Source organism: Acanthisitta chloris, unplaced genomic scaffold (assembly GCF_000695815.1).
Source record: "Acanthisitta chloris isolate BGI_N310 unplaced genomic scaffold, ASM69581v1 scaffold37921, whole genome shotgun sequence".
NCBI classification, from domain to species: domain Eukaryota; kingdom Metazoa; phylum Chordata; class Aves; order Passeriformes; family Acanthisittidae; genus Acanthisitta; species Acanthisitta chloris.
The window spans coordinates 993-22,322 of record NW_008656041.1 but is presented as its reverse complement, the minus strand read 5'-3'; the positions used below and the strand labels follow the sequence as shown (position 1 = coordinate 22,322).

Genomic DNA, 21,330 nt, shown 5'->3' with positions numbered 1-21,330 from the left:
ATAGGGGAAGTATGCCCTAAAGGGCCACTAAGTGCTGGCTGAGGAAGGGGTTGGTGACAATGATTTCAGAATTGTCATAATAATGACCACCCATCTCTGGAAGTAATGAGAGAAGTATGCCCTAAAGTGCCGGCTGAGGAGGGGGACGTGCAGGTTGAGGAAGGGGACATGCCAATGATTTTTTTTAGAACTAATTGTAATAATATTGACCACCCATCTCTGGAAGGAATGTATAAAAAACCATGAAGTTTTGTCCCTGGTAGCACAAGTTTGGTGGAGCGATCCCCCTTGTGCCCAGCGCCGAATAAACAAATACCTGCTACTCAGAGATACAAGTCTGTGAGTAGTTTCTTTTACAGCTTTTCTCGGCATCAATGCTAGAGGTTATTTTCTCCCCAAAAGTTAGTAACCAGGAAGGTTAATGCCCAGGTGGTACTGACACAACTACCACTAGACAAGAGACAGCAATACTGCTAACTTTAAAAGTATTTTACTGCTAACTTTAAAAGTATTTTCTATTTTAAATTTTAACATTTAAAGTACATTTTAAAGTATTTTCTTTCGTTGGGCTCATTAGAAAGAGCAAAATAGTGCGACAGCAGTGCGACAGCAGTTCAACTATGAATACATAACTACTTTTTTATTTCCCTTTTTATATTATAGAAAGACACATTTCCTTTCTTTTTGTTAACAGAAAGTCTCCAACAGTGTTCCAGGATATCCCTCCTGGTCAAGACAGTCTACATCTGCATCATGGAACATTTATTTATTGACACTAATAAACAATCATTGAAAATTCTAGATTCATTCACATTTAAAAATAAAAGGCAAGGAAACAATACTTACATGTGGCAACAGATGGAGCAGTGCATCTCCACTCATGGTTCCTACAGCCAGAGCTACCAAGAAAGTTAGAAGAAATTTGAAGCACCATTGGTTAGTGATGGGAACCAAGATCACACCTAGCAAGGAAAGCAGGCTAATGACGGTGATGGAGATGATACCACAAAACCAGGCTGTGGGGAGAAACGGATACAGAAAGGTTATCAGAACAACACCTGGGAAAACTTTAAGACTGATTAATGACTTTCAACTATTTTTTAAAAAGGTGACTTTCCTTTAACCTAAGCTGTGTGACTGTTCATTCAAAAGGTGCTGAAAAATGGGAAGTCAGCACCAAAGTCCACAACAAAAAAAATACACAGATCTATTTACAGCACAATTTAGTGAAGGACGCCAGAAGACAATGAGCTAAAAGGAGCTCCACGATTCTTCCTGATTGTTAGCTCCAGCTTAGCTTTGTAGCCCTTAATTAAACACAAAAAGCAAATTTCCTCTTGGAATACAACCATCTCTGCTACTTAACTTACAAGGACTCTACTAGCACTAATGTGTATTTAACATCTTTTAACATGGTTCTGATGCAAAATTTAACCGGAATCAATATTTCTCCTCCTCTGTTAGGAATCACATGTTTAGTTAGGAACTATTTATTTCACCTGGTGCTTTGAAACATACTGTTCTACTGAGAAGTAAGACTCAACTTTTGAAAGAAGAACTCTATAATCAAGTCCTGCTCATGAAGTGCTGAAAGTAACTTTCTACCAACAAAAAGCAGCATTTTTTTTTTCTGAGAACCTCTACTGTGGACATTAGAAGAGAAAGTGATAATGGGATGTGGCACACTCAACACAATCCTCCTAATTAGCAAAGATGCACAAATTTCCATATGATATGGAAAAGAAGGAATTACACAACAAACAGATCCTATAAGCAAAGAGCCATGGCTCTGGCAGTCAGCATCTCACCCTAATAAAATACTTTATTTAAGTTTCAGCCTAAAGGCTTTGGGTTTTTCCTAGCTTTTGTATCAAAAATGTCTACACAGTTTGCCAGTGTTAATGTAACTTAATTCCTGATTCAAAATCATTAGTATTTCCCTATTTCAGAGCATGAGCTGACTTTCTTTGCACCAGTGAAGGTCCACTCAGTTTTGATCAAGTAGGGGAAAACATCCTGGAAAATGAGGTGGGAGGGATGAGAGGAGAAGAGAGGAGGAATGAAGATGATGTAGCTGCTCAATGTCAGAATGCCAAATGTCCCAAGAATTCCATTTGTACCAAAGCCACTACAGATCAGATTTGACAAGGCTTTGCCCATAGAACTGTGGCTGCTGCAGGTTTGGGCTGGTTCAACACTAAAGCTTTTAAATCCTGTTTTGGGATATTCATTCTCACCAAGTCTGTAGTTGTCACTCCACAACACTGCACAAAAGGAAACAATCCAGTTCAAATGCAAAGGGTAAAAGCCCACAGCCACCAGGAGAAACTGAGTGGAAAAAGCTTTAGACAGTATGTGGTGTGCACTGACACACATGCACACTGAGACTGAGAGAAAAAGAGAGCTGGTGAAAAGGCAAAGACTGCCAGGAACTAAAAAACAGAGGTTGGAAAACAGGAATACAAAAGCAGGTCTAAAGTGGAAGCAGGACCCTGATGACCAAAACACTGCCACAGCCTTGATTCACCCCCAGAGCACTGCAGCCACGTACTCTGGATTAACAGGCTCTGCTGAGAAAACCAGCATACATGGACTTGGCACTCAATCCTGAGTCATGCATGCATGCACAGGCAGCCCAAATCAAAATGACAGTCATTTCGCAGCATCTCCAGCCTGGACACAGACATGGTGATGGGCCAGGTTAGACAGCAACAGCCTTACATGGAGAAAATGGAAAGGAGATTATGCAAACTGGCTTAAGTTTCATATAAGCATCATTTTGGCAAAAGCATCTCTGAAGGGCTGAAATACTCTGGTGAATGAGACAGTACCTAAACGTGGCATCATGATTAAGATGAGGCACATGAGAATTAGCATATGCAGCTCTTGGCTCGAGCTCCAGGGAACACTGGCATCTGCATGGGCAGAGTCACAAGCTGTATCTGATCGGAGATACTTTTAATCATCAGCTCTAAGTGATCTTCATCTTTAAAAAAACACCCTCACTGCTTACTTGTATCACTTCTACCAGCTTGATTCATAGTAGGGTGTTTCTTTCCTTTGAAGGCAAGTTGCTTAGGAGCCCTCAGTGCTACCAATCCCACCTCTTCCAGCAGGCACACTGGGAAAGCTCAGCTGTGTGAATAACCCCTTAAAAATCCTCTATTAGAAGGTGTTACAGAACGGCCTGTAAATTACAGGAAGAAACCCCAACATGGCTTCAGAAGTGTTTGGTCATCAGTTAAGCTTCTCTGCTTTAGAAAACCAGTCAGAGGTAATGGAAACCTCACAGGTTGGTGTCAATGAATAGAAGCAACACTGGTCTGTTTTTTTGAAAACCACAGAAAGCTCATGTTTAAAAATGACTGCAAATGACTAACTTTGGTAAATACTTCTGCCTAAAAATGTTTATATCAGCTCACATTTTCATTTCAGGAGAATCTTATAACCAGCAAGTTAAGTTCTCTGTAACTGACATTTGTCCCACAATCCCTATATTGCAGTTAGGATTTGTTATTCTGTGAGTCACTTCCTTACTTAAGAAGGGAAAGTTATTATTACATTACATATGATTGAATCACCCCAAATCTTGCTGTAGGTAATACAACAGTATCCAGGAAGCTGTTATGAAGAATAATTTATCATTACCTAATCAAGCTGCCCTGTTTTAGTTACCGTTCATTTTTAGAGCAAATTTTTCAGAATTGGCCAAGGTGTTATTTATACCTAACGTATCAAATTCTATAAAACATGTCAAACGTTCACAACAAACTTCACTAATTTTGCAAATTAAGTCTCTTAAAATGCTAAAGGTCTTCAGGCCGAGTTATTCATCAACTCTTTCATTACAGAGAAATGAAATGCAGTCCTTTAAAAAGAAGCACTCAGCTGTAGAAACCTCCTAATTAAACTGGCTCAAAGCATGTGCAACTGACAGTTTTGTACAGAGTTTCAACATTTTAAATGGCAGAAAATGCTTAGAGCTGATCCAGAAATGCTCTTGGTAATAAGGGGTCAGCTCTTACTACAATGAGACTAACCCACACAGTGATTTGCTGCCAAGTGAAACACACAGTGTGTATGTGTATGTGTATATATATATATTTGGCTTACAACAATCTCTGAACAGTTACCAAGATAGTAGAGGTGTCACTATCGGAGATTTATGTATAAGAAGTTAATTAATGACTCCAGAATTGTTAAGACATATTACAAGCAATGCATTATTTCTAACAGTAACTAACATCTATGAGGATGTAGTTACTCCAAGCTTTATTTCTAATGATGCTAACAAGCACCTATGTACTAATCAATATTCACCACTGCCAATATTTTAATTTTCAAAACACAATATACCCAAGATTTTTATATTGTATATCTATTGATATATTCTATATATTACATATTTTATATTTATATAGTATATTCTATATGCATATTATATATAGTATATATTTTTAATATTTCATTGCAACTAAATAAACAGCTCCATTATGATTTAGTAAATACAGCAGTAGCAAATGTGTGTTTTAAAAGAACATTCAGTTATGAAATCACAACAATAGATTCTGCCCTTAAAGCAACTGCTTTAACAGTAGTAAAAATATTTTTAGCTTAGAACTATGGCAATGAGATAAGAAGTCTACTGATTTTCACTCAAGGTACACACACAAAAATAGAAAGCTGCCAGCAGAGTATTTTGATGGAAGCCTTGTCGTGTGCTTAACAGAGGAGCAGTATAGAGAAACTGACACTGGAAGTCAGAAAAGGGAAGTGTTAGAAATGTCAGTTTAAATGCTCGTCTCTTGCTCCTGTCTCTTTCTTAAGTTCACAAAAACATCTGGATATCAATTCTATTAATTTGTATCACTGCTCGAATATAAAACCAGTAACATCTAAAATCTTATTTCCCAGCTAATGAACTGGGATGAAAGTGCTGTTCTCTATCCCTGAATAAGCAGATTCAGGTCAAATCTGTTAAGAAATTTAGTGCTAAGGTAATACTGCAACTTCCAAGCCTTGAGACAAACACATGGACCACCTCAGGCACGCTAAGGAAAAAGCCATAACATATTTTAAATGATGGCAACAATCCAAACTGTGGGTGGACTTGCCCATCCCTAGAGGTGCTTCTGTCTCCAAAGATTCTGTCCCTTGCCCACACTGTTACCACAAGTGTTCAGCATCTAAATATATGCTGGAAGAATCCAGGCCTCAATGATGGAAGACAATGAAAAGAAATAGAAATAAGAAAACAAAGTAGTAAATAATAATGGAAAAAAAGACAAAAAGGTACAAAAGGAAAGGTATGCCTCCTTGATCCACGGTTCCCTAGGAAAAGTCACACAAGATGCTGTCTCCTGGTTCAAAGGAGTTTGCTGTCTCAAATTTCTTCTAACATGTTAAATTTCAACCATTCCTCTACTCTACAGGCAATGCTAAGTTGCATGACATTTCTAACTGTTATATTTATAGTTAATATTAAAAATAATTACAATACACATTAATAAAATAATAACAAAACAAAAATAATTATGATTAATAGTTCATAAAAGCTAGTATTTAAAACTCAAAATAATTTAAAAAGCTTTAGCTGCAATACACCTACCTGATGCACCTGTTTTATCTCTGTTCTCACTTGACGCATTTTTACTCTTCATAAAATCTTCAAGCTCATCATAGTGCACAATGCAAAGCCTTCTCTCAATCTGGTACAGCAGAGCTGGACACAAGTACACGAACAGCTCAGGAGAGATCAGAGAGCTGCTTTCCAGGCCATAGTACCGTAGCAGCTGGGTAGCATTTAAGCACTGCAAGAAAATTGTACAAACAAATTCAATACAAAAGCAACTGTTTTACTGAAAGCTACAGTGGCAAATTTAGCACATCACTGGAGAACACAGAGAGCAGAAACTTTGGCCCAAACATTCCACCAGCGCTAAAACACATCTTAAGCTGATCTAAGTGGCTTATAAGGAAAAGAACAGTAAAAATATCTGCAGTACAAACCCAAGTCTCCCAACACCCACAGAATTTTTGGTGAGTATCAATGAAAATAAGTTTCTGTATTCTTGACCGTTACACAAGCAATGGAGAAAGAGTAACAGGTAAGGAATGAAAGAATGTAAATACAAAATAGGTTTACTAACAATGCTGTTTACCTACCAACCTTTTGGGTCTGGAGTTTCACTTCTTAATTCAGTTTAAAATCTTGAACACACTCCATCCTTTCCTAGCCTGGATTCTAGTCTATGATACCGCAATGTCCTGCATCTGTAGCTAACTGTAAGGGGATCCTAGCCTGGATTCTAGTCTATGATACCACAATGTCCTGCATCTGTAGCTAACTGCAAGGGGACGGGAAAGCATCTTTATGGTGCTGGCAGAAATAATGGATGTTGAAGGAAGAAATAGAGGAGCTTACACCGAGAACACTGCTACAGAAGCTACCTCTACAATTGCTTCATAATCTCTTAGGATAAAGACATTAGAAGCATGTTTCATAGTTTTGTAGTAGATTAAGGGGTTGTAATGGAGTTTAGAGATCATCTATTCCGAACGCCCTGCCCTGGGCAGGGACACTTCCCACCAGACCAGGCTGCTCAAGGTTTCAGCCAAACTGACTTTCAACACTGCCAGGGTCAGGGCATCCACAGCCTCCCTGGGCAACCTGTGCCAGTGTCTCACCACCCTCACAGGAAAAGACTTCTTCCTAATATCTAATCTAAATTTCTCCTCTTTCAATCTATACCCATTACTCTTTGTCCTATTACTTCATTTCTGAACAAAGATGTTGAGAAGATGCAGGTATTTCTTTCAGGAAATACTGCAGTTTCCAAAGATGTTAATGATCTCAGATTCAGAAAGAAGTCCAAAAAGGTGTGTGTGAATACTGGGAAGGGAATAAACCTTACCTGTAAGCAGGGCATCTCAGAAAACTTTAATGATCTCCTTTATACAGATAAATAGGCAAGAACATACATCTCTGAGAAGTGAAAACTCATAAATTCAAAACTGTGGCAGTGACCTTTAGCATTTTCACTCCGTGACCTGGGTTACACTACAGTCACAAAAGTGTTTCTCAGCTATGTGTGGGGATGCACCTTCAATTATTAAGTAACAACAGTGAAAGTCAGCATATCAGCTCCCATTTCACACTCACCTCTTCACGATCACCTTCATCTCCATCGGGATCCTTGTGCCTACACGGTGAGAAACGAGCACCTTTTCTGACACTAACCTGCTTCCGAGGTGCCTCTCTCTTGCTGGTGTGGCGGTGTCCACTGTCATGCCCTACACTGGCATCCTGGTGTCCATGACCAGCAGAACGGTCACTGCTGTGGTCACGATGGTGCACATGCAAGTGAGACGCATCATGTTCATGGTCATGTTTGTGAACACGATTGTGCTCATTCTGATCACCAGGATCATGGTCTGGAGTGTAATCCCATGTGGCATCTCCTGAAGTCTCACTGAGCTTCTTTTGCTTCTTCTTCTGTTTCCGTTGTTTTCTTTCTGGCTGGTCCTGAGTTGTGTTTGTCTCAGTTGAAGGTTCGTGGTTCTGCTCTCCGTGTTCACTGTGACTCACCGAGTCATTCCGAGGATGATGTGTGCCGTTGTGGTCGTGACGATGTGGCCGAGAGTGATGATGATGGCGATGGCGACTTTGGTCATGAACGTGTTTGCCATCATCTTTCACTGATGGCACTGCTGCCTCTCTCTCAGGGTCACATTTGTGATTCCTCTTTGCAGACATGCCAACCATGGTTTGGTTTTCTGACTCTGAGTGGCTATGAGGGTGGTTATGAGAATGAAAATGCTTTCCCTCCTGGACTTCTAAAGCATATAAGTGAGAAACATGGTCATGACCAATATCATCATGATTTATCATCACCACTTTTACCTCTCCTAAACCAAGGCTTACTAACAGTTTTTCCAGGCCAAAAAAAGATAATCTTCCATTTTCACCATAGCGATCAAAAATCTTTTCAATGTAGTATTTCTGTTCATTTTCAGCTTCCAATGTTGAAAGTTTACTCGGCACAGATTCTGTTCCTCCACTCTGGAAGTATGATTCATTTGAGATCTGATAGTCATTGTGGTAGTGTACACAATCCTTTTTAGGACCATTGTTATGTCCATCTCCATGGCAATGATTGCACTGATGAAAGATAAATGTCAGCAAACAAATGATGCAGAATTTTGTGTGCATGTGTACCTTCATCTCTGTTTCCTACAACAAACACAAGGGGAACCAATGAGGTGTAAAAGCAATCTCAACATTTGTGCTACGTGTCAGTCTGGTACTTATTTATGCCAACAGATTGGCTCACAAAACTCAAGATATTGGCATTAAAATAATATATTACAATAATAATATATGCATATAAAATAATAACAATTGCAACATTTTTGCTGCAGAAATTCTATTAGTGCTCTTTTCTTATCCAAGACAGACTCTGTATTTAGACTCTGCCTTACAGGAGGCAATTACAAGAAAAAGATCAGCATTTACAGTCATAACAGAAGATTTTTGTGTGTATTTCCAGAGGCATCTATGCCTAAGATAACCTGTAATACTGAACACCTTGTTAAAACACAAGTTATGAAAGAATAAAAATTACTTTAAAATAACACTACTGTATTTTCCTGTTCATGGGAGTGACGGGCAGAGAATATAGCTGAAAACCCACATATCACTTGTTCTCTTTTGTGCTGCTGAAGTACCTCCACTAACCACACACACTGCATAATTCCCTACTTTGCAATTGGCCATTTCTGATTTAAAAATAAGTTATTAACCCACTTCAATGTACTGCTTAGATGTTCATATGCTTAAAAAGTACTATTTTAGTACTTTTTACTTATACGGATTTACTGACCTCAAAGATCTACATGGACATGCATTTAAAAGTAAGGTTATATGGAAAACATCTGCTTATGCAACTCCAAAAAACACTGTTAATGCTGGCACTGTGTAGCTTGCAGTAATTTCTACTGATTTGGGGAAATTATATCATCTAGACAACGTGGGTTTCAATTTAGTATTACATGCAAACTATTCAACAGGTTATGAAGAAGACACTGCAAAAGCATATCTTGTGTTTAAGAGCTGAAAACAATCCATTCTTGTACAAAATATGACATCTGTCTTGTCTACATCTGATAGCAAAAAATATATAGATAAAATTGGAATAATCATTATAAAAGAAACTTAAGAAAAATCCAAGGGTATGTAAAGTTGTTATTGAACTAGAAAGCTAAATATAAGCCAAGAGCTGTACTTTGTGACTTCTGTTTTTTAGAGACTTATTTTGGGTCTTTGTGCATACTCTGATGCTGCCAAAACACTGCAGCAAATGCAAGGACGAAGGTAACAGGAAAAGAGGTCATGAATGCTTTAATCTTTTAACACTGACAGAGTGTTTAGCTCCTGATGTGCACCTTGACTAGAGCTGCCACTGACCTTATACACACAAAGACACAATGACCTGGTCAGTGCACCCTAAGATGCAACTGACTTGCAAACAAGATGTGGTCAATGCAGTTGGACCTCTTCAGGCCCCCACAGCTGCTAACTAAAATGTGTTTTGCAGCAAACCACAAGCATTAGAGTCCATCTTAACTTCCTAAAATACCAGCTGGTTGTTCTGTTTACTTGCAACCACATTACTGCGCACACACAAAAACCTCTTGGAAGCTCCTGTACTTGCAACAGGTTGGCAGAGAAAAGGAATCCAGGAAAACCTTCTAATTACTTTATATAGAAAAATAAATGAGTCAACATAGAAGACAGGGAAAAAAAATTTCCTCTTACCCTCTACAAATATAAGATATGAAAATTTACTTTGCAAACACAAGGTTAAAAAAAAAAAGCATAACTCTTTTACAACACTGTCCCACTTACAAATGTAAGACCAGAAGAATATCTGTTAAACACAGGCATCTGCATCCAAACTGGTTCCAGGGACATCAGAGAGGTCAGTGACTAATCACTGTACATTACTGGTTTATTTTTATAAACTGTTCAATCATCAGGCTGGAATGGCTGTAGTTTGTCTCCAGTTCAATCCCCTACATTTCAGTTACTGATTAAAGGGTTGTGACAAACTTTTTCGAGTAGTTTCGTATGATGAGGTTACTTACTGAGATATTACTTTCATATAGTCTTTTCCACTTACAGGGTCTTTTGAAGGCATCCTTAATGCTCTTACACATACATAATGGGATTAGCACAGAAACATAAAAAACATCTCAAAGCATCTGCCAGCAGCTTTCGATATTTTCCTTTGAGGAAAGAGGTAAGTACAGAGTTGTTACTGGTGAAGTAGAACAAAACAGGTTACAAATCTTTATCCAAGAGTCAGTGGAGGGAATCAACCCTCAGATTGTATGACTGGAAACACCTTTAAGTAAAGAACATTTGCTCCTTCTCAGGCAGGCTGAGCACCTGGGCTCTGACTCACATCATGCTAGGGAGCAGAGACACTCTGGCAGTGATCAGGGCTGGTGACAGACCAACAGAGCTCCACACTATGCTGTTTTTCACCAACTGAGGATTTACAATGTTGAATGTTATGTAATGTGAAGAGTGGGTTCACGATATGGAATAAGCAGTTAAAGTACACACAGGACAAATGAAACCCCTGGCAGAAAGAGAAACATAGATGCCTGCAGAGAAGACAGCAGCAGCAGGTGAGTGAGTACATGCAGTATACTGTAATGCTCTAGCAAACTGTTCAAGGATCTTTTTAACTTCAGTTTCTCAGGACTGAAAACAGTATTGCAAGCTTAAGTAAAATTCAGCTCCTCAAAGGATATTACTTTTGTAGGTAAGACACCTTTTCTCTCCCTCTGCCATATAATGGTAATATAGTCAGAACAAGCAAAGGCGAATTATTCTCATTTAAACAAGAATGATCCAGGCTGAAATATCTCTACCAGGAAATTCATGACTAAAGCATGATCATAATCCTTTTCACAACCTCATGATCTTTTTCATGTGACTGTCTCATACAATACTACTAACACATTACTTGGAAACTTCAGTCATGCATCCCTGATTGTGGTGTTCAGCTTTGAATGGTACATTTTCTCCATGCCCTAATGGTAAAAATTGTTTGTAACCTATGATTCATTGCTGAAATACAAGAGTTGAGCTTTATCAGAACAATTTCAAAATCCATTACTTGTCCATTTTCAATTAAAATAGTAATAGCCCTAACACAGTATTTTTGATCTATTATATAATCTTCTGTATCATCTATTACAATTCTTGTTACAGAACAAAGATGTTTATAAAACAAATGTAGCCACACTAGAAAGTCACAAAAAGAACCTATTTGTTTCTTTTCAAACAAGCTTCATTATTCTCTAGGCAATTATAACTAGGCTGCCATGTTTAACTAGCCAGCAGTATGTGTAAAATAATGGAAAACTGAAGTCCAAATTCTATACATTTCAGGGGCACAAAATTGTACACAGTGGATCTCAATATACATTAAGACTCTCAAATCCCTGCAAGAGAATATGGAGGGGCAGCCTGAGGACAAGGCTACACCAAAGGTGATACAGATTCTGTCTGTGATTGCTGTTAGCCTTTGACTAATTCTATCCACTCCTTTGATTCCCTGCTGCCTCCCTCCCGCCCCTCCACAGCTCTGTGATGGGCAGGCACAAAACATGGGGAAGATAGGGGAAACATCTCCTAGTCTGGGTTGGTAAGAGACCACAGCACCCTTAAAGGGCAGAGCTGGCAATAACAGCACCTGCTGCATGGCTGAGCTGCCAGCAAGAACAGACTGGGTCCCTCAGGACACCCTCAGGCTGTGGGACAACCCTACCCTCAGCCAAGCTCCAGAGGCAGAACAACGTGGACATGTGGCAAAGAAGAACAGTGAGCCCCATCACTGCTGACCAGCCCCTTCCCTCCCCACTCATGCTAACTGCAGCACTGACTGCACACCCATACACAAGGCTTTCAGATCAGAGGCTTCAGGTGTCCAAGTACCTGAGCAGGGCACAAGCAAAGAGTTACTTTTCTGCATGAAAAACTCACCATGTCTCTGTGCTTAACTATTGTCTGCCCAAGGTGTTTCATCTATTGCACTAAAGGAACTCTGATGTTGGTTGTGTTTGGGTTGGGTGGTTTTTTTTTAAAGCCTTCTTCATTCAATTTCCCTTGGACTCCTGAAACTTAGCCATACACAATGCCTACTATTTCAGCTGTTCTTCTTATATGGCACTTTATTTATTATTTAATTTAAAGCCTGGAATATGAACGTGACTTTTGGGGACATTTTAACTTATTTATCACCAACTGCTTCACTGAAAATAGAAAACTAGTTCAAGAGTTACACTTAAAACAACAAACTTGGATTCAAATGTCATACAAAATACAAATTCTATTTAAAGCCACATCTGTCATTTTAGTGTTTGCAACCCACATTTCTAGTTAGTATACAACACTGACTAGAATATTTTAAGTGTTCAACTTTTTCCTTTCCAACCTTTTTTCCTGTCTGCTCCCAACAATTTTAATAACCTGAAATATTTCTAACATAAATGCACTGTTTTCTCCTCTTCCCGTGCTCCTTCCCAAGTTATTTCTCTCCCTTTTTTTTCTTTCCTTCCTTGCAACTTTCTTTCCTTGCTTTCTCTGACCAATGTTCTGCTCATCTTCACAAAACATCTCTGACTCCTCTAAGTGACTCAGCTTGAATGCCACAGTGAGTCAAGTGCCTCAGCAAGATTTCATGGGCAATCAGAAGGTTCACACCAAGCACATGTTTCAGCTAAGAGAGAACCCAGAAAAACAACTGAAAATAAAGACAAAACAATATTCTCAACAAACTAAGACATTCTCTCTGTTCACCACTGAGAAGTTAAGCCCCTATGTGGCTCACTTCTATTAAGAACTGCTCACAGGAACAGCTCTATGAGAAATGCCAATTTTTTAAAGAAAGGAATATTTCTTGAACTAAACTTCCTGACTACAGAAAGACACTTTTTCTTACAAATCCTGAAAATTCAAATTCTTTTCTATATTGCAGGTATTTACAGGCAGGAGAGCATGTCTGCATCTCCCCTCATCCCAAACTGTGCAATACTTCATACTAAAGAAGGCTGGAACCTGAAAATCCAAGTGAACCTACTCTTTACTTCCTAAATTTCATGTTTTCGATGAATGCTAGATTTGCCAAGCTAAATTTGTACAAAGTCCTATTATTCTAGCTCACACTATAAAGAGAAATGATTTTTAAAATAGTTATGAATGAGAAATTAATATTTTGCTGCTACTGAAAGACATCTTAAGAAAGCCATAAAAACATTTTAATTAAATAATAATCTCCTTTAGTTTGATCATTCTTAAGCTGACATTCCCCTCTGGATATACAAACAGGAAAACATGCTACAGGTCTAAACAGTTACAATTATCAATTTCCAGGTTTAGTTCTCACCCATCTCCTGTATTTTCTTCCCTCTTCAATTTCAGTGAACCAGGTTTGTGGATTTCAGTGAATCTCATTCATTTGCAAACCTACAGCCCAGGAGGAGGGGCACTGTGTAGAACAGACCACTAACTAATTGACCCAAGCCCTATTTGCTAAGTTAATACCAGATAAGACTTCAATAGTACAAAAAGCATTTATGCATAACTGAACACACCATGAAAACTGTTTAAAAGTCTCAGCTGTGAAGTATTTGAAATGCCAAGTCCCAAGCATAGTAGAAAATGATCCTAAACTAACACAGTAGCAATCCACTAGCTCAGTTATCCAGAAAGGGGCATTTATTTTATGTGGAACAGAAATAAAACTGGGCAGCCTTCTCCAAAGAGACAGTGATCTGTAAGGCATTGTACAGGATTCTTCTCAGAGCTCAATAGTGAACTCGCTACTGGTTTGAAGTTTTCGTAGTTAGTTCTGCTTACCAGAAAGCAGAAAGTTAATTAAAATGTTTTTATGGCTTTCTTAAGCTAACTTAACTAGTAGTAGTTAGTTCTGCTTACCAGAAACTAATTTTCAGTCTTCCACATATAAACTGTATGTAGTCCATAAAACACCTATCCATGCACATTTGTAACAGAGCTTCTGTGCCAATATTCTACTGCTCAGTTAGGTCCTATTAAGACACCAACCAGTGCTTGTAAGGACAAAATACCTGAAAAAATGAACCAGTTATATAGTATTTCATTTTTCTACTGAAAGTAAGCAAATGTTTTAGTTAGAACCAAGGCCGAAGTTCAACAATTATTTAAGATCACCATTTTAATGCACTTAACACAGCAGTGCTGCCATCCCCCACTGCCTCAGCCTTTCATTCCCCTCCCCACACAACCATTTCTGTACAGCAGCACATTTGTTTGCTGATCTGGTCACTGTGCAGCTGTACAACTACATTCTGCTGAAAAATAGCCTAGAAAAAGAAAAAGCCCCAAGATTATTTTCAAGACAGATGACTTTCCCTATCTGGCTCACTCTGCAGCTGCACAAACACCACAGCCCACACAAAGAGGAGCCACTGCATTGCTTCAGGTGGGAACAGCAGGTACTGCCCTGCTCCATCTGCAGGCTAACAGGGTATTTTGATATAGCACAAACAAAAGCCACCTCAAAATGCACTCATATGACATTTAAAAAACAGCAGTAGACAAATTTCTCATTGAAAACCCTTTGAGAATAATTTCTTCAACTTTTCCCTTCAAAACAGAATATAACAATGTTCCCAATAAAGTGGTAAAACCAGCTGCAGTATTTTTATTCTTCCTATAAAACCTACTATTTCATCCTTGTGCTATGTTAAAAGGCATTAAAGGCATCTTTGATGTGTGTTTAGCACCTGCACTGTTACAATAAAACCCTCTATCACAGCTACAATCCCAAAAGGAATTGCACGTCTACCATTAAGCCAGTGACATCTCTCACTTTAAAAAACTATAAATTTACAGAAGCTATCAATTATGAAAGTCCATTGAAATGTGGGACTAAAGTATGTGCTATACCAAATTAGTGCCTGGAGGATTACGAAGGTCATTTCTAGAATTAAGAGGTTTCAAATTCTTTACTTGACAACATATAGCATTGACTCAAACCTGTGTTTTTAAATAGGAATTAATGAACCACTGTCACAGATTTTTTCAAGGCCCTCTGTCAACATGCTATTCATATTCTTCTTTGCAAATTCATCCAGAGTACAAATCATGAGAACTATTACTTTTGGACACAGGCAGCTACTGGCACCACTCTTGTCTGGAGTCAGCGGGCTCCCAGAGGTGTCTTTGATCAGTAATTGTGGGAGGCAGAAGTGTTAGTGAAGAGATCTCAGCAGATTCAGAAGTAACACTTAGCCAGCTTGACACAAGACATAAAATGGTTGTACATATTTCAATAGGCAAATCCACCAAGATATTGCCCAGTTGAACCACCATGTGTAGCTTCCGCCACATTCCAAGTGAGACCTCGACAGAAGTCATGATATTTCCAAGCTCTCATTTATTTTAGCCAAGATTACTCTGAAAGATCTACATGGCTGCCTGTTGCAGGGTTGTGTGGTGATCAAGGCAACCATTCAAACCGACACAAATACTGACTGGCTTCAGAAAATCACTGACCATCAACTACAAACCTTTCTTGTCAAAGTATTAAGGCAACTTTGAAGTGACATGACTTTGAGGTGAAATAATGAGAATGTAGTATTTAATACCCAATATTACTCTCAGTGCAAGGTTAGAGACAGAAGAGGGGTGAGGAAGAACAATCCTTAGAGCCTTAATCTAAAGTGCAAGCAGAGATGACTTCTCAGCTGACTACATAAAAAAACACTGATGGGCTGAAACTGCCATCTAAAAAACCACCATTTTTAAGACAGCTTATATGACATTTTTTAAGACTTCACTGTGCAGCATGATAATTTGATCCTGACAGTAACTATAAATTGGTACATACCTCTTCTGGCACCTCCCCTGAAATGTGGATGCTCCTCTATAACTTTTCTGAAGCACCACCATGTCTTCTTCCTTTAATTAGAAATTTAATTACCATGATTTTCTGGACTAGCTGCTGACTTGGGTCAGTGTTATTGTGGCCACCACCCTTCTCAGTGTTATCTCATTAATGTTTCCTATGTCATTCTTTGGATCATTGACATATTTCATCTGCATAGATTATTGCTTTCCCTTGCTGTTCGGGCTTTCTTCATTTTCCATGATTCTATTAGTTCTCAAGACTCCCTGTAATTTCCATAACCCATTTCTGTAAAGAAAGAACACTTTTTATCACTTTTCACCCTACTTCTTTGACACATCCTCCCAACTACATGAAACTTGTCAACTTTAGTTAAGGCACAAAGTGAGCCAACTTCTGCTTTTCCCAGAACTAAAATTTGAAACTGTTTCTACTTGTCCTATGGTCCAAGAAACAAGTTACAAAGAATAATGAAAAATTTAAAAAAAAAAGCTGCTTGCTGTCTGCCACCTTTAGCACAAGTGCTCAGAAAGTGTGTATTGAAACAAACTCAGTGGTTGGAAAGAACAAGACTATGCTGACTAGTCAAGAGGCACATTCTACACTGGCTGATGGCAAGTATTTGTAGTAGTTCTCTTTCTGATGAACAGAAGTCGTTTGGTAGCCTACCACTGAAATTATGGGTATCAAATTGCTCAGAGAAAGATGTTGTATGCTATTTGCCATGCCATAGCTGAAATGAAAACTGGCACCTGCCTCTGAAACCAAAGAATCAACAGTCAGTTGTGGCCATTATTTCACACTTCAAAACTATCTACAATTCACAGAACATAAACATGAGGTTCTGTAACAAAAGCTTTATTACTCCATGGACTGAGGGGTCAACATTTTCTCTTACAAGTGTCCTCCCTCCTTCCCTCTCCTTTTGCTGCTGTAATTAGGAGTACCTCACCCCCTCCAGCCTGCAGAGCACATCACAGCCAGGTTACAAAACACCTGACTGTGATCACATTACAACCGCCCAAAGAAGTGCATGATGTGATGATGGTTGCACATCTTTGCTACAAAATCAAGCCAATTAAAACTGCTGTATTTCAGACTGTATGTTAAACTAATCAACAGACTGCAAAACAGACGTGGGGTAGAAGATGGTTTAAACCACCAGGATAAACTGACAGAAACTTAACTGATAAAAATCAGCAAACTTACAATCTACTGGCAGAACCAGTTAGGAGACAAGATACAGCCCATCTACACCTCCAGACTTATTTTGACATAAGAAACAGCTCGGTTTAAAATATGACTAAGCATCAACAGTGTGAGTTTCACCCTGACAACAGACAAACCCTTGATTCCAGCTGAAGAGACCTAAACACTTGTGTGCTGCTAAAAGAGTCAGAGACTTGACTTTGCTTATGTCAAGATCACTAAAATAAAATATTGTCAGCTAGCAGGACACCTCACTGCCAGCTTAGGAAGCTGAAACACTCCAGTGGCTGTTTGGCACAATATATTGGAACCACTGAATGACATATTTGATGAGCTATGGGCAAAAATTCAGCAAAAAATGTGGTTTTTTACCATTAAATACATTCCTTTTATTTGAAGATGTTTTGTGATGTTTCATTTTAACAATATTTTGTTCATAAAATGTAATTAATCCTTTGCCTTTCAAGTCCACATTCTGAATTTTCAACAATCATATTTCAGGAAATCAATTTATTTGTAGAAACTCTCAGAATTTTCCACAAATAAGGAGCAATTTGTCCTTTTAAGTTTTATTAGTATTTTAACAACTCAACAACAGTGCCATTCCAAAACACTATTTTCATTTGTCCACAGTCCAATTAACAAAAAAAATCCCCAGCCCAAACACTTAAATATTACATCCATACATTTTTAAGGGGTTTTTGGCTTAAACTATACAGCACCTAAACAGAGAGGTGTGTCATAACCCACTGTTTCATTAGCTATGGGCATACTACAATGGAAAGCTCAATGTTGTATATACATCCTGCTGCAGCTACTGTATATTTATTGAATGTATGGTCCAAGTCTGAGAGCAAGGGGACAATTCAGGCACTGTTAATATGATACAATAAGCCTCTACTAGACAATTGCCTCAAAACGCAGTTCAAACCAGAAATGACAAAGTCTATCCTGTTTATGTGTCACATCAGATATCAAATAAATACAAATATCTTATTTTTAGCACAAAAATGCAGCAATGCAAGGCTATCACAGTGTTTGGGCTGCAGCCAAGTAGCATTTCTTAAGTTCTAACGCAAGCTAGTACAACTTTAAGATGTACTTTTAGGCTAAGATACTGACTTCTATAGACAGATGTTCAAGTCAGCAACACAAAAATGCTTCTATGTTCTGCAAACAGAACTAGCCCACATATATGGCCTGTATTATATGGTTTGCATTTCATGGAATCAGAGTACTTATCAGGGTAGTGAAGCCCTGATGGAAAGAGGTCTCTCCTGACAGGAATGGATTACAGAAATGGCATAGAGCCTTGAGAAGCCATGTAACCATCAGGTGAAACACAGAGTACAATATTCCACTTGCTGGTAAAGGAACTATTCTGGACTGATCTGCACATGATATAAATGAAGCAGTGCCTGCAGTGGCAAAGTAAGGCTTGGACTCATACCTGCTCACTGCTCCCTTATAGAAATACTCAGTTGTGGCACCATCGGTTATTTTGCAAGGTGAACTGAACTCAGCTTTCAGCTGTACAAATGACACATGGCTATCATCATGAATAACCCTAGAAGCAGCCACCTGATACAGTGCTACTCAGACCAAAACAAAATAAAAACATCCACATCAAGAATCATTGATTGAAACTAGCTTGGAGATTACATATATTTTTCCTTTGTATTCCTTTGACACTCCTATCTCAAATGTCTGCATCCCATTACCAGCAATTAGCTTGGTTAAAAGAGGAACTATTTATAGATATCAAACCAACAGCTCTGAATCATTTATCACGTAGTTATCTTTCAGAATTCAAGTTACTATTTTTGTCCATTAATTACACTGAAAATCAGTTTATGAATGTGGTGTAAGTCAGGTAACCTTGAGGTATCTATCCATCTTTATATATAAACTGCATGACAGCACCTGTCTGGAACTCCTGTGTTATTACAGTGGTCTTAACTGGGAGCTGTGGTTGGAAACTATTTCTAAACCATTTATACCCCACATGCAGAAACACTGCACAGTCTCTTTTGAGTGTGTTCACGGGTTTATGCAAATCCTGCACCCTGGCCCAAAACTTCTTTCACACATTTTTAATCTGAAGAGTGTTTTGTCTTATCTGACTAACCACAGGACTTAGTTTGATAAATGACTTTCAGACATGATCACACAGGTTAACTTGCAATGTTACAGATTATCTCAGTTCCAGATCGGTTTAGCTACTTAGTACTAGTGACTGCAAAACTCAGTTTCTTCAGCACTTAAGGACCAAACTGAATCCTTAGAGAATACAATTTTCTATGTCTGTTACTAGTCCAGAAACTACAGAGCTGGAACTCCCCCCTAGTTAATATTCCATGTTTCGTATATACATAATAATTTGGTTTAGTACTGAGACGTGACCGTGAACGCAAAAGAAAAAGAAGGGCAGGTTTCTACAGCAAACTATGAGACTACAGCAAAGGTGATAACCAGGTAGGAATGACGTTCCTAGGTCAAAAGCTTAGAAGAGACAACAGCTGAGTCATTCCTGATCTGCAGCACAGACAAAGCAGCCAGGAAACAGAAAGAGGGAAGATGAGGCAGCACAATGTGACACCCAGAAGACGAGCACATTTCCAGTGTAATGAACTGTGTCCCTCAGCATGGATGCAACACCCTACATACAATTTCAGCATCCTTTCTCATCAGTTTTTGAGACTGACATCAGGAAGCAATCATCTTCCAAGTCTCTCAGGCTGCCTTCTAGGTATTAAAACCTGTACAGAATTTGGATTATCACAAGAGGCAACAAAACCCAAGTGACTTCAACCATTTTTTTTAACTTTACTCCTTAGATTCTATTACATCAAAAAAAATTCTGGAGAAGCGGCACTGATTCAATGGCACATAAAAGCCTGTGAGTATGTGGACTGATGCAGTGCACACCCTTCTCTCCTTTAGGAGGTTACAGTGTAGGCAGGACATGGTTTCTAGCATTTCAATCAGGTTTTGAAACTTTGAAACAAAGCTGGTTGGATTAGCTTCACCTAATTGGTGCACATTTCCTTACCAGACTGTATTAAGGGTATTTGAAATAATATCTGTTACAATTTAAGAATGACCTAAGAACAATCTAAATTCTTTCTGCATCAAGTGTTACTTCAGGCCTTTATCAGCAAGATAAAATTATCCGTTTTCATTTAAGCTAACTTCAGTACCCCCCTCCCTCAATGGAATACTTTTCATATGATAAGATTGCTTTAAATAATTGCTCTCTAAATTAAGCTGGACTCCCACAGAAAAACAGAGAGACAGACAGGAATGTCTTTACAATAGGCACAATCATGATCAAATGACACTAAAACTGGACAGCCAAGACAAACAAGTCCAAACATACTTCCTTTGGGACCACAGACTCACAAGCTTGAAGTCCATGTGATCTGGGCACTACTTAAAAAGTATCTTCATACTTTGAATCAGCCATTGCCTTAAAGGAAATGTAGTATAAACAGAAATAGCTAATTTACAGGTGATGTACTGAAGACCACAAGGAAATCTATGCCAAGGTGAATATATTAATTTTGCCATGTGTGCACATTTATTTCACTTGGGCAAGTCAAACTACATGAAATGTCCATCTCTTACCAAGGCTCCTACTGAGTATTCAAAAGGAGATGGTTTATTAACGGGTAAGGCCCAAGTACCACACACACTCCTGCCTATTTTTCATGTGTCACTCACATGGTCACAGCTTTGCTGTAACTGCACATTTTATGACTGACTGGATACATGCTGCAAACTTACATGCCTGGGTTTTATTTCAGCCAACCTGGAAAGCACAAAGACCTACACAAATATTAATTAGAACAAACCTTATTGTTTTGGAGAATCTATTTTTATGAAGCCAGAAACTGCTTTCATGTTGCCTATTCCAGATAGGGAATCGTGTGTGATCCCTCTACATCCACCTTCTGTGGACACTGAGGCAAATTCCCATATGGAACTGCCACCACTAATCTCATCAAACACACACAATTCATTCACAGTATATATGTGTGTATACATTATATACATATCTATATGCACAGAGGCTCTATTCTCCTTCAGAAATAGATCACATGGCTGTATACCCCTTCCCCTCTGAAGTAGGAGTTGAAAGCAGGGTTAAAATAAA

The 21,330-nt window shown here is 38.6% G+C and overlaps 1 protein-coding gene across 1 annotated transcript; it reads right to left on the bottom strand.

Moving 5' to 3' along the window:
- Positions 1-846: 846 nt before the first annotated feature.
- On the bottom strand, positions 847-8,224 carry LOC103811208 (zinc transporter ZIP10-like; the record flags this gene model as incomplete). Its single annotated transcript, XM_009084161.1, has 3 exons — positions 7,163-8,224; positions 5,609-5,810; positions 847-1,016 (listed from the first exon to the last, which is right to left on the bottom strand). Coding segments are annotated over exons 1-3 (1,434 nt in total), but the record flags the coding sequence as incomplete, so codon positions are not given.
- Positions 8,225-21,330: the final 13,106 nt, after the last annotated feature.